General features: G+C 53.3%; 1 protein-coding gene across 1 annotated transcript in view; it reads left to right on the forward strand.

The window, feature by feature from the left end:
* Positions 1–15,004, forward strand: part of LOC129843516 (protein CLEC16A-like) — a 90,638-nt gene that overhangs the window by 72,649 nt on the left and 2,985 nt on the right. Inside the window, exon 17 of the mRNA XM_055912275.1 lies at positions 3,423–3,551. Coding sequence (XP_055768250.1) covers positions 3,423–3,551 — 129 coding nt within the window. The remainder of the gene's footprint in view (positions 1–3,422; positions 3,552–15,004) is intronic.

Here is a 15,004-nt window from a genome sequence, read left to right on the forward strand (position 1 = left end):
GTACTGCTCTGTTTCAGCTGGTATGGTCAGTCTAGCTGTATGGAGAAGGTACTGGTCTGTTTCAGCTGGTATGGTCAGTCTAGCTGTATGGAGGAGAAGGTACTGCTCTGTTTCAGCTGGTATGGTCAGTCTAGCTGTATGGAGAAGAAGGTACTGCTCTGTTTCAGCTGGTATGGTCAGTCTAGCTGTATGGAGGAGAAGGTACTGCTCTGTTTCAGCTGGTATGGTCAGTCTAGCTGTATGGAGAAGGTACTGCTCTGTTTCAGCTGGTATGGTCAGTCTAGCTGTATGGAGGAGAAGGTACTGCTCTGTTTCAGCTGGTATGGTCAGTCTAGCTGTATGGAGGAGAAGGTACTGCTCTGTTTCAGCTGGTATGGTCAGTCTAGCTGTATGGAAGAGAAGGTACTGCTCTGTTTCAGCTGGTATGGTCAGTCTAGCTGTATGGAAGAGAAGGTACTGCTCTGTTTCAGCTGGTATGGTCAGTCTAGCTGTATGGAGGAGAAGGTACTGCTCTGTTTCAGCTGGTATGGTCAGTCTAGCTGTATGGAGAAGGTACTGCTCTGGTTCAGCTGGTATGGTCAGTCTAGCTGTATGGAGGAGAAGGTACTGCTCTGTTTCAGCTGGTATGGTCAGTCTAGCTGTATGGAGGAGAAGGTACTGCTCTGTTTCAGCTGGTATGGTCAGTCTAGCTGTATGGAGGAGAAGGTACTGCTCTGTTTCAGCTGGTATGGTCAGTCTAGCTGTATGGAGGAGAAGGTACTGCTCTGTTTCAGCTGGTATGGTCAGTCTAGCTGTATGGAGGAGAAGGTACTGCTCTGTTTCAGCTGGAATGGTCAGTCTAGCTGTATGGAGAAGGTACTGCTCTGTTTCAGCTGGTCTGGTCAGTCTAGCTGTATGGAGAAGGTACTGCTCTGTTTCAGCTGTTATGGTCAGTCTAGCTGTATGGAGGAGAAGGTACTGCTCTGTTTCAGCTGGTATGGTCAGTCTAGCTGTATGGAGAAGGTACTGCTCTGTTTCAGCTGTTATGGTCAGTCTAGCTGTATGGAGAAGGTACTGCTCTGTTTCAGCTGTTATGGTCAGTCTAGATGTATCTATTTAAGTTTTCTCTCCAGAGTAAGCCCCCTGATAATGTATTTAATGTGTCTCTCCAGAGTAAGCCTCCTGAACGTGGAGCTCCTGATAATGTATTTAATGTGTCTCTCCAGAGTGAGTACCTGATAATGTATTTAATGTCTCCCCAGAGTGAGTACCTGATAATGTATTTAATGTCTATCTCCAGAGTAAGCCCCTGAACGTGGAGTACCTGACAATGTATTTAATGTCTCTCCAGAGTGAGTACCTGATAATGTATTTAATGTGTCTCTCCAGAGTTAGTACCTGATAATGTATTTAATGTCTCCCCAGAGTGAGTACCTGATAATGTATTTAATGTCTCTCCAGAGTGAGTACCTGATAATGTATTTAATGTCTCTCCAGAGTAAGCCCCTGAACGTGGAGTACCTGATAATGTATTTAATGTGTATCTCCAGAGTGAGTACCTGATAATGTATTTAATGTGTCTCTCCAGAGTAAGCCCCCTGAACGTGGAGTACCTGATAATGTATTTAATGTGTCTCTCCAGAGTAAGCCTCCTGAACGTGGAGCTCCTGATAATGTATTTAATGTGTCTCTCCAGAGTGAGTACCTGATCATGTATTTAATGTGTCTCTCCAGAGTGAGTACCTGATAATGTATTTAATGTCTCGCCAGAGTAAGCCCCTGAACGTGGAGTACCTGATAATGTATTTACTGTGTCTCTCCAGAGTGAGTACCTGATAATGTATTTAATGTCTCTCCAGAGTGAGTACCTGATAATATATTTAATGTCTCCCCAGAGTGAGTACCTGATAATGTATTTAATGTGTCTCTCCAGAGTGAGTACCTGATAATGTATTTAATGTCTCTCCAGAGTGAGTACCTGATAATGTATTTAATGTCTCTCCAGAGTGAGTACCTGATAATGTATTTAATGTGTCTCTCCAGAGTAAGCCCCTGAACGTGGAGTACCTGATAATGTATTTAATGTCTCTCCAGAGTGAGTACCTGATAATATATTTAATGTCTCCCCAGAGTGAGTACCTGATAATGTATTTAATGTGTCTCTCCAGAGTGAGTACCTGATAATGTATTTAATTTCTCTCCAGAGTGAGTACCTGATAATGTATTTAATGTCTCTCCAGAGTAAGCCCCTGAATGTGGAGTACCTGATAATGTATTTAATGTGTCTCCCCAGAGTGAGTACCTGATAATGTATTTAATGTCTCTCCAGAGTAAGCCCCTGAACGTGGAGTACCTGATAATGTATTTAATGTCTCTCCAGAGTGAGTACCTGATAATGTATTTAATGTCTCCCCAGAGTAAGCCCCTGAATGTGGAGTACCTGCTAATGTATTTAATGTCTCTCCAGAGTGAGTACCTGATAATGTATTTAATGTGTCTCTCCAGAGTGAGTACATGATAATGTATTTAATGTCTCCCCAGAGTAAGCCCCTGAACGTGGAGTACCTGATAATGTATTTAATGTCTCTCCAGAGTGAGTACCTGATAATGTATTTAATGTCTCTCCAGAGTGAGTACCTGATAATGTATTTAATGTCTCTCCAGAGTGAGTACCTGATAATGTATTTAATGTGTCTCTCCAGAGTAAGCCCCTGAATGTGGAGTACCTGATAATGTATTTAATGTCTCTCCAGAGTGAGGACCTGATAATGTATTTAATGTCTCTCCAGAGTAAGCCCCTGAATGTGGAGTACCTGATAATGTATTTAATGTCTCTCCAGAGTGAGTACCTGATAATGTATTTAATGTGTCTCTCCAGAGTGAGTACCTGATAATGTATTTAATGTCTCTCCAGAGTGAGTACCTGATAATGTATTTAATGTCTCTCCAGAGTGAGTACCTGATAATGTATTTAATGTGTCTCCAGAGTAAGCCCCCTGATAATGTATTTAATGTCTCTCCAGAGTGAGTACCTGATAATGTATTTAATGTCTCTCCAGAGTAAGCCCCTGAATGTGGAGTACCTGATAATGTATTTAATGTCTCCCCAGAGTGAGTACCTGATAATGTATTTAATGTCTCTCCAGAGTAAGCCCCTGAATGTGGAGTACCTGATAATGTATTTAATGTCTCTCCAGAGTAAGCCCCTGAACGTGGAGTACCTGATAATGTATTTAATGTCTTCCCAGAGTGAGTACCTGATAATGTATTTAATGTCTCCCCAGAGTGAGTACCTGATAATGTATTTAATGTCTCCCCAGAGTAAGCCCCTGAACATGGAGTACCTGATAATGTATTTAATGTCTCTCCAGAGTGAGTACCTGATAATGTATTTAATGTCTCTCCAGAGTGAGTACCTGATAATGTATTTAATGTCTCCCCAGAGTAAGCCCCTGAACGTGGAGTATCTGATGATGGACGCCTCCGTTCTACTTCCTCCTACTGGAACTCCGCTGACTGGAATAGACTTCGTTAAGAGACTGCCGTGTGGAGGAGTAGAGAAGACCAGACGGGTAACACACACACACACACACACACACACACACACACTGAGACACACATACTGAGACACACACACACACTGAGACACACACACACACACACACACACACACACTGAGACACACACACACACACTGTAATAGAAGTCATGTTCCTGGCCTTGCAAGTCGCCGTGCCGACTGACCTGGGGAGGGATGTTCTGTACCTACTGACCTGGGGAGGGACGTTCTGTACCTACTGACCTGGGGAGGGACGTTCTGTACCACCTACTGACCTGGGGAGGGATGTTCTGTACCACCTACTGACCTGGGGAGGGATGTTCTGTTCCACCTACTGACCTGGGAAGGGATGTTCTGTACCACCTACTGACCTGGGGAGGGATGTTCTGTACCACCTACTGACCTGGGGAGGGATGTTCTGTACAGACTGACCTGGGGAGGGATGTTCTGTACCACCTACTGACCTGGGGAGGGATGTTCTGTACCACCTACTGACCTGGGGAGGGATGTTCTGTACCACCTACTGACCTGGGGAGGGATGTTCTGTACAGACTGACCTGGGGAGGGATGTTCTGTACCGACTGACCTGGGGAGGGATGTTCTGTACCACCTACTGACCTGGGGAGGGATGTTCTGTACCACCGACTGACCTGGGGAGGGATGTTCTGTACCACCTACTGACCTGGGGAGGGATGTTCTGTACAGACTGACCTGGGGAGGGATGTTCTGTACCGACTGACCTGGGGAGGGATGTTCTGTACCACCTACTGACCTGGGGAGGGATGTTCTGTACAGACTGACCTGGGGAGGGATGTTCTGTACCACCTACTGACCTGGGGAGGGATGTTCTGTACCACCTACTGACCTGGGGAGGGATGTTCTGTACCTACTGACCTGGGGAGGGATGTTCTGTACCACCTACTGACCTGGGGAGGGATGTTCTGTACCTACTGACCTGGGGAGGGATGTTCTGTACCACCTACTGACCTGGGGAGGGATGTTCTGTACCTACTGACCTGGGGAGGGATGTTCTGTACCACCTACTGACCTGGGGAGGGATGTTCTGTACCTACTGACCTGGGGAGGGATGTTCTGTACCACCTACTGACCTGGGGAGGGATGTTCTGTACCTACTGACCTGGGGAGGGATGTTTTGTACCTACTGACCTGGGGAGGGATGTTCTGTACCACCTACTGACCTGGGGAGGGATGTTCTGTACCACCGACTGACCTGGGGAGGGATGTTCTGTACCACCTACTGACCTGGGGAGGGATGTTCTGTACCACCTACTGACCTGGGGAGGGATGTTCTGTACCACCGACTGACCTGGGGAGGGATGTTCTGTACCACCTACTGACCTGGGGAGGGATGTTCTGTACCACCTGACCTGGGGAGGGATGTTCTGTACCACCTACTGACCTGGGGAGGGATGTTCTGTACCACCTACTGACCTGGGGAGGGATGTTCTGTACCACCTACTGACCTGGGGAGGGATGTTCTGTACCACCTACTGACCTGGGGAGGGATGTTCTGTACCGACTGACCTGGGGAGGGATGTTCTGTACCACCTACTGACCTGGGGAGGGATGTTCTGTACCACCTACTGACCTGGGGAGGGATGTTCTGTACCTACTGACCTGGGGAGGGATGTTCTGTACCACCGACTGACCTGGGGAGGGATGTTCTGTACCACCGACTGACCTGGGGAGGGATGTTCTGTACCGGCTGACCTGGGGAGGGATGTTCTGTACCACCGACTGACCTGGGGAGGGATGTTCTGTACCAACTGACCTGGGGAGGGATGTTCTGTACCGACTGACCTGGGGAGGGATGTTCTGTACCACCTGACCTGGGGAGGGATGTTCTGTACCGACTGACCTGGGGAGGGATGTTCTGTACCTACTGACCTGGGGAGGGATGTCCTGTACCACCTACTGACCTGGGGAGGGATGTTCTGTACCTACTGACCTGGGGAGGGATGTTCTGTACCACCTACTGACCTGGGGAGGGATGTTCTGTACCGACTGACCTGGGGAGGGATGTTCTGTACCACCTACTGACCTGGGGAGGGATGTTCTGTACCACCTACTGACCTGGGGAGGGATGTTCTGTAACACCGACTGACCTGGGGAGGGATGTTCTGTACCACCTACTGACCTGGGGAGGGATGTTCTGTACCACCTACTGACCTGGGGAGGGATGTTCTGTACCACCGACTGACCTGGGGAGGGATGTTCTGTACCGACTGACCTGGGGAGGGATGTTCTGTACCACCTACTGACCTGGGGAGGGATGTTCTGTACCACCTACTGACCTGGGCAGGGATGTTCTGTACCACCTACTGACCTGGGGAGGGATGTTCTGTACCACCTACTGACCTGGGGAGGGATGTTCTGTACCACCGACTGACCTGGGGAGGGATGTTCTGTACCTACTGACCTGGGGAGGGATGTTCTGTACCACCTACTGACCTGGGGAGGGATGTTCTGTACCACCTACTGACCTGGGGAGGGATGTTCTGTACCACCTACTGACCTGGGGAGGGATGTTCTGTACCACCTACTGACCTGGGGAGGGATGTTCTGTACCACCTACTGACCTGGGGAGGGATGTTCTGTTCCACCTACTGACCTGGGTAGGGATGTTCTGTACCACCTACTGACCTGGGGAGGGATGTTCTGTACCACCTACTGACCTGGGGAGGGATGTTCTGTACCACCGACTGACCTGGGGAGGGATGTTCTGTACCGACTGACCTGGGGAGGGATGTTCTGTACCACCTACTGACCTGGGGAGGGATGTTCTGTACCACCTACTGACCTGGGGAGGGATGTTCTGTACCACCTACTGACCTGGGGAGGGATGTTCTGTACCACCGACTGACCTGGGGAGGGATGTTCTGTTCCACCTACTGACCTGGGGAGGGATGTTCTGTACCACCTACTGACCTGGGGAGGGATGTCCTGTACCACCTACTGACCTGGGGAGGGATGTTCTGTACCTACTGACCTGGGGAGGGATGTTCTGTACCACCTACTTACCTTGGGAGGGATGTTCTGTACCGACTGACCTGGGGAGGGATGTTTTGTACCTACTGACCTGGGGAGGGATGTTCTGTACCACCGACTGACCTGGGGAGGGATGTTCTGTACCTACTGACCTGGGGAGGGATGTTTTTCACCTACTGACCTGGGGAGGGATGTTCTGTACCGACTGACCTGGGGAGTGATGTTCTGTACCGCCGACTGACCTGGGGAGGGATGTTCTGTACCGGCTGACCTGGGGAGGGATGTTCTGTACCGACTGACCTGGGGAGGGATGTTCTGTACCGACTGACCTGGGGAGGGATGTTCTGTACCGACTGACCTGGGGAGGGATGTTCTGTACCGACTGACCTGGGGAGGGATGTTCTGTACCACCAACTGACCTGGGGAGGGATGTTCTGTACCGACTGACCTGGGGAAGGATGTTCTGTACCTACTGACCTGGGGAGGGATGTTCTGTACCACCTACTGACCTGGGGAGGGATGTTCTGTACCACCTACTGACCTGGGGAGGGATGTTCTGTACCACCTACTGACCTGGGGAGGGATGTTCTGTACCACCTACTGACCTGGGGAGGGATGTTCTGTACCACCTACTGACCTGGGGAGGGATGTTCTGTTCCACCTACTGACCTGGGGAGGGATGTTCTGTACCACCTACTGACCTGGGGAGGGATGTTCTGTACCACCGACTGACCTGGGGAGGGATGTTCTGTACCGACTGACCTGGGGAGGGATGTTCTGTACCGACTGACCTGGGGAGGGATGTTCTGTACCACCTACTGACCTGGGGAGGGATGTTCTGTACCACCTACTGACCTGGGGAGGGATGTTCTGTACCACCTACTGACCTGGGGAGGGATGTTCTGTACCACCGACTGACCTGGGGAGGGATGTTCTGTTCCACCTACTGACCTGGGGAGGGATGTTCTGTACCACCTACTGACCTGGGGAGGGATGTTCTGTACCACCTACTGACCTGGGGAGGGATGTTCTGTACCACCCACTGACCTGGGGAGGGATGTTCTGTACCACCCACTGACCTGGGGAGGGATGTTCTGTACCACCTGACCTGGGGAGGGATGTTCTGTACCTACTGACCTGGGGAGGGATGTTCTGTACCACCTACTGACCTGGGGAGGGATGTTCTGTATCACCTACTGACCTGGGGAGGGATGTTCTGTACCACCTACTGACCTGGGGAGGGATGTTCTGTACCACCTACTGACCTGGGGAGGGATGTTCTGTACCAACTGACCTGGGGAGGGATGTTCTGTACCGACTGACCTGGGGAGGGATGTTCTGTACCACCTGACCTGGGGAGGGATGTTCTGTACCACCTACTGACCTGGGGAGGGATGTTCTGTACCGACTGACCTGGGGAGGGATGTTCTGTACCTACTGACCTGGGGAGGGATGTCCTGTACCACCTACTGACCTGGGGAGGGATGTTCTGTACCACCTACTGACCTGGGGAGGGATGTTCTATACCTACTGACCTGGGGAGGGATGTTCTGTACCACCTACTGACCTGGGGAGGGATGTTCTGTACCACCTACTGACCTGGGGAGGGATGTTCTGTACCACCGACTGACCTGGGGAGGGATGTTCTGTACCGACTGACCTGGGGAGGGATGTTCTGTACCGACTGACCTGGGGAGGGATGTTCTGTACCGACTGACCTGGGGAGGGATGTTCTGTACCACCTACTGACCTGGGGAGGGATGTTCTGTACCACCTACTGACCTGGGGAGGGATGTTCTGTACCACCTACTGACCTGGGGAGGGATGTTCTGTACCACCTACTGACCTGGGGAGGGATGTTCTGTACCACCGACTGACCTGGGGAGGGATGTTCTGTTCCACCTACTGACCTGGGGAGGGATGTTCTGTACCACCTACTGACCTGGGGAGGGATGTTCTGTTCCACCTACTGACCTGGGGAGGGATGTTCTGTACCACCTACTGACCTGGGGAGGGATGTTCTGTACCACCTACTGACCTGGGGAGGGATGTTCTGTACCGACTGACCTGGGGAGGGATGTTCTGTACCGACTGACCTGGGGAGGGATGTTCTGTACCACCGACTGACCTGGGGAGGGATGTTCTGTACCACCTACTGACCTGGGGAGGGATGTTCTGTACCACCTACTGACCTGGGGAGGGATGTTCTGTACCACCTACTGACCTGGGGAGGGATGTTCTGTACCACCTACTGACCTGGGGAGGGATGTTCTGTACCACCTACTGACCTGGGCAGGGATGTTCTGTACCACCTACTAACCTGGGGAGGGATGTTCTGTACCACCTACTGACCTGGGGAGGGATGTTCTGTACTGACTGACCTGGGGAGGGATGTTCTGTACCACCTGACCTGGGGAGGGATGTTCTGTACCGACTGACCTGGGGAGGGATGATCTGTACTGACTGACCTGGGGAGGGATGTTCTGTACCACCTACTGACCTGGGGAGGGATGATCTGTACTGACTGACCTGGGGAGGGATGTTCTGTACCACCTACTGACCTGGGGAGGGATGTTCTGTGCCGGCTGACCTGGGGAGGGATGTTCTGTACCGACTGACCTGGGGAGGGATGTTCTGTACCACCTACTGACCTGGGGAGGGATGTTCTGTACCGGCTGACCTGGGGAGGGATGTTCTGTACCACCTACTGACCTGGGGAGGGATGTTCTGTACCACCTACTGACCTGGGGAGGGATGTTCTGTACCGACTGACCTGGGGAGGGATGTTCTGTACCACCTGACCTGGGGAGGGATGTTCTGTACCACCTACTGACCTGGGGAGGGATGTTCTGTACCACCTACTGACCTGGGGAGGGATGTTCTGTACCGACTGACCTGGGGAGGGATGTTCTGTACCACCTACTGACCTTGGGAGGGATGATCTGTACTGACTGACCTGGGGAGGGATGTTCTGTACCGACTGACCTGGGGAGGGATGTTCTGTACCACCTACTGACCTGGGGAGGGATGTTCTGTACCGGCTGACCTGGGGAGGGATGTTCTGTACCACCTACTGACCTGGGGAGGGATGTTCTGTGCCGGCTGACCTGGGGAGGGATGTTCTGTACCGACTGACCTGGGGAGGGATGTTCTGTACCGACTGACCTGGGGAGGGATGTTCTGTACCGACTGACCTGGGGAGGGATGATCTGTACTGACTGACCTGGGGAGGGATGTTCTGTACTACCTACTGACCTGGGGAGGGATGATCTGTACTGACTGACCTGGGGAGGGATGTTCTGTACCACCTACTGACCTGGGGAGGGATGTTCTGTGCCGGCTGACCTGGGGAGGGATGTTCTGTACCGACTGAACTGGGGAGGGATGTTCTGTACCACCTACTGACCTGGGGAGGGATGTTCTGTACCGGCTGACCTGGGGAGGGATGTTCTGTACCACCTACTGACCTGGGGAGGGATGTTCTGTACCACCTACTGACCTGGGGAGGGATGTTCTGTACCGACTGACCTGGGGAGGGATGTTCTGTACCACCTGACCTGGGGAGGGATGTTCTGTACCACCTACTGACCTGGGGAGGGATGTTCTGTACCACCTACTGACCTGGGGAGGGATGTTCTGTACCACCTACTGACCTTGGGAGGGATGTTCTGTACCGACTGACCTGGGGAGGGATGTTCTGTACCGACTGACCTGGGGAGGGATGTTCTGTACCGACTGACCTGGGGAGGGATGTTCTGTACCACCTACTGACCTTGGGAGGGATGTTCTGTACCGACTGACCTGGGGAGGGATGTTCTGTACCACCTACTGACCTGGGGAGGGATGTTCTGTACCACCGACTGACCTGGGGAGGGATGTTCTGTACCACCTACTGACCTGGGGAGGGATGTTCTGTACCACCTACTGACCTGGGGAGGGATGTTCTGTACCACCTACTGACCTGGGCAGGGATGTTCTGTACCACCTACTAACCTGGGGAGGGATGTTCTGTACCACCTACTGACCTGGGGAGGGATGTTCTGTACTGACTGACCTGGGGAGGGATGTTCTGTACCGACTGACCTGGGGAGGGATGTTCTGTACCACCTGACCTGGGGAGGGATGTTCTGTACCGACTGACCTGGGGAGGGATGATCTGTACTGACTGACCTGGGGAGGGATGTTCTGTACCACCTACTGACCTGGGGAGGGATGATCTGTACTGACTGACCTGGGGAGGGATGTTCTGTACCACCTACTGACCTGGGGAGGGATGTTCTGTGCCGGCTGACCTGGGGAGGGATGTTCTGTACCGACTGACCTGGGGAGGGATGTTCTGTACCACCTACTGACCTGGGGAGGGATGTTCTGTACCGGCTGACCTGGGGAGGGATGTTCTGTACCACCTACTGACCTGGGGAGGGATGTTCTGTACCGACTGACCTGGGGAGGGATGTTCTGTACCACCTGACCTGGGGAGGGATGTTCTGTACCACCTACTGACCTGGGGAGGGATGTTCTGTACCACCTACTGACCTGGGGAGGGATGTTCTGTACCGACTGACCTGGGGAGGGATGTCTGTACCACCTACTGACCTTGGGAGGGATGATCTGTACTGACTGACCTGGGGAGGGATGTTCTGTACCACCTACTGACCTGGGGAGGGATGTTCTGTACCGACTACTGACCTGGGGAGGGATGTTCTGTACCGACTACTGACCTGGGGAGGGATGTTCTGTACCTACTGACCTGGGGAGGGATGTTCTGTACCACCTACTGACCTGGGGAGGGATGTTCTGTACCTACTGACCTGGGGAGGGATGTTCTGTACCACCTACTGACCTGGGGAGGGATGTTCTGTACCTACTGACCTGGGGAGGGATGTTCTGTACCACCTACTGACCTGGGGAGGGATGTTCTGTACCTACTGACCTGGGGAGGGATGTTCTGTACCGACTGACCTGGGGAGGGATGTTCTGTACCACCTACTGACCTGGGGAGGGATGTTCTGTTCCACCTACTGACCTGGGGAGGGATGTTTTGTACCACCTACTGACCTGGGGAGGGATGTTCTGTACCACCTACTGACCTGGGGAGGGATGTTCTGTACCGACTGACCTGGGGAGGGATGTTCTGTACCTACTGACCTGGGGAGGGATGTTCTGTACCGACTGACCTGGGGAGGGATGTTCTGTACCAACTGACCTGGGGAGGGATGTTCTGTACCACCTACTGACCTGGGGAGGGACGTTCTGTACCACCTGACCTGGGGAGGGATGTTCTGTACCACCTACTGACCTTGGGAGGGATGTTCTGTACCTACTGACCTGGGGAGGGATGTTCTGTACCACCTACTTACCTGGGGAGGGATGTTCTGTACCGACTGACCTGGGGAGGGATGTTTTGTACCTACTGACCTGGGGAGGGATGTTCTGTACCACCGACTGACCTGGGGAGGGATGTTCTGTACCTACTGAACTGGGGAGGGATGTTTTGTACATACTGACCTGGGGAGGGATGTTCTGTACCGACTGACCTGGGGAGTGATGTTCTGTACCGCCGACTGACCTGGGGAGGGATGTTCTGTACCACCGACTGACCTGGGGAGGGATGTTCTGTACCTACTGAACTGGGGAGGGATGTTTTGTACATACTGACCTGGGGAGGGATGTTCTGTACCGACTGACCTGGGGAGTGATGTTCTGTACCGCCGACTGACCTGGGGAGGGATGTTCTGTACCACCTACTGACCTGGGGAGGGATGTTCTGTACCGGCTGACCTGGGGAGGGATGTTCTGTACCGACTGACCTGGGGAGGGATGTTCTGTACCGACTGACCTGGGGAGGGATGTTCTGTACCGACTGACCTGGGGAGGGATGTTCTGTACCGACTGACCTGGGGAGGGATGTTCTGTACCACCAACTGACCTGGGGAGGGATGTTCTGTACCGACTGACCTGGGGAAGGATGTTCTGTACCTACTGACCTGGGGAGGGATGTTCTGTACCACCTACTGACCTGGGGAGGGATGTTCTGTACCACCTACTGACCTGGGGAGGGATGTTCTGTACCACCTACTGACCTGGGGAGGGATGTTCTGTTCCACCTACTGACCTGGGTAGGGATGTTCTGTACCACCTACTGACCTGGGGAGGGATGTTCTGTACCACCGCCTGACCTGGGGAGGGATGTTCTGTACCGACTGACCTGGGGAGGGATGTTCTGTACCGACTGACCTGGGGAGGGATGTTCTGTACCGACTGACTTGGGGAGGGATGTTCTGTACCTACTGACCTGGGGAGGGATGTTCTGTACCGACTGACCTGGGGAGGGATGTTCTGTACCACCGACTGACCTGGGGAGGGATGTTCTGTACCGACTGACCTGGGGAGGGATGTTCTGTACCTACTGACCTGGGGAGGGATGTTCTGTACCACCTACTGACCTGGGGAGGGATGTTCTGTACCACCTACTGACCTGGGGAGGGATGTTCTGTACCACCTACTGACCTGGGGAGGGATGTTCTGTACCACCTACTGACCTGGGGAGGGATGTTCTGTACCTACTGACCTGGGGAGGGATGTTCTGTACCACCTGACCTGGGGAGGGATGTTCTGTACCACCTGACCTGGAGAGGGATGTTCTGTACCACCTACTGACCTGGGGAGGGATGTTCTGTACCACCTACTGACCTGGGGAGGGATGTTCTGTACCACCTACTGACCTGGGGAGGGATGTTCTGTACCACCTACTGACCTGGGGAGGGATGTTCTGTACCACCTACTGACCTGGGGAGGGATGTTCTGTACCACCTACTGACCTGGGGAGGGATGTTCTGTACCACCTACTGACCTGGGGAGGGATGTTCTGTACCAACTGACCTGGGGAGGGATGTTCTGTACCGACTGACCTGGGGAGGGATGTTCTGTACCACCTACTGACCTGGGGAGGGATGTTCTGTACCATCTACTGACCTGGGGAGGGATGTTCTGTACCACCTACTGACCTGGGGAGGGATGTTCTGTACCTACTGACCTGGGGAGGGATGTTCTGTACCACCTACTTACCTGGGGAGGGATGTTCTGTACCGACTGACCTGGGGAGGGATGTTCTGTACCTACTGACCTGGGGAGGGATGTTCTGTACCACCGACTGACCTGGGGAGGGATGTTCTGTACCACCGACTGACCTGGGGAGGGATGTTCTGTACCACCTACTGACCTGGGGAGGGATGTTCTGTACCACCTACTGACCTGGGGAGGGATGTTCTGTACCACCTACTGACCTGGGGAGGGATGTTCTGTACTGACTGACCTGGGGAGGGATGTTCTGTACCGACTGACCTGGGGAGGGATGTTCTGTACCACCTACTGACCTGGGCAGGGATGTTCTGTACCGACTGACCTGGGGAGGGATGTTCTGTACCGACTGACCTGGGGAGGGATGTTCTGTACCTACTGACCTGGGGAGGGATGTTCTGTACCACCTACTAACCTGGGGAGGGATGTTCTGTACCACCTACTGACCTGGGGAGGGATGTTCTGTACTGACTGACCTGGGGAGGGATGTTCTGTACCACCTACTAACCTGGGGAGGGATGTTCTGTACTACCTACTAACCTGGGGAGGGATGTTCTGTACCACCTACTAACCTGGGGAGGGATGTTCTGTACCACCTACTGACCTGGGGAGGGATGTTCTGTACTGACTGACCTGGGGAGGGATGTTCTGTACCGACTGACCTGGGGAGGGATGTTCTGTACCACCTGACCTGGGGAGGGATGTTCTGTACCCACTGACCTGGGGAGGGATGATCTGTACTGACTGACCTGGGGAGGGATGTTCTGTACCACCTACTGACCTGGGGAGGGATGTTCTGTGCCGGCTGACCTGGGGAGGGATGTTCTGTAATGACTGACCTGGGGAGGGATGTTCTGTACCACCTACTGACCTGGGGAGGGATGTTCTGTACCACCTACTGACCTGGGGAGGGATGTTCTGTGCCGGCTGACCTGGGGAGGGATGTTCTGTAATGACTGACCTGGGGAGGGATGTTCTGTACCACCTACTGACCTGGGGAGGGATGTTCTGTACCACCTACTGACCTGGGGAGGGATGTTCTGTACCGACTGACCTGGGGAGGGATGTTCTGTAATGACTGACCTGGGGAGGGATGTTCTGTACCACCTACTGACCTGGGGAGGGATTTTCTGTACAACCTGACCTGGGGAGGGATGTCCTGTACCACCTACTGACCTGGGGAGGGATGTTCTGTACCACCTGACCTGGGGAGGGATGTTCTATACTGACTGACCTGGGGAGGGATGTTCTGTACCGACTGACCTGGGGAGGGATGTTCTGTACCACCTACTGACCTGGGCAGGGATGTTCTGTACCGACTGACCTGGGGAGGGATGTTCTGTACCGATTGACCTGGGGAGGGATGTTCTGTACCTA

Source organism: Salvelinus fontinalis, unplaced genomic scaffold (genome assembly GCF_029448725.1).
Source record: "Salvelinus fontinalis isolate EN_2023a unplaced genomic scaffold, ASM2944872v1 scaffold_0152, whole genome shotgun sequence".
Taxonomy (NCBI): Eukaryota; Metazoa; Chordata; class Actinopteri; order Salmoniformes; family Salmonidae; genus Salvelinus; species Salvelinus fontinalis.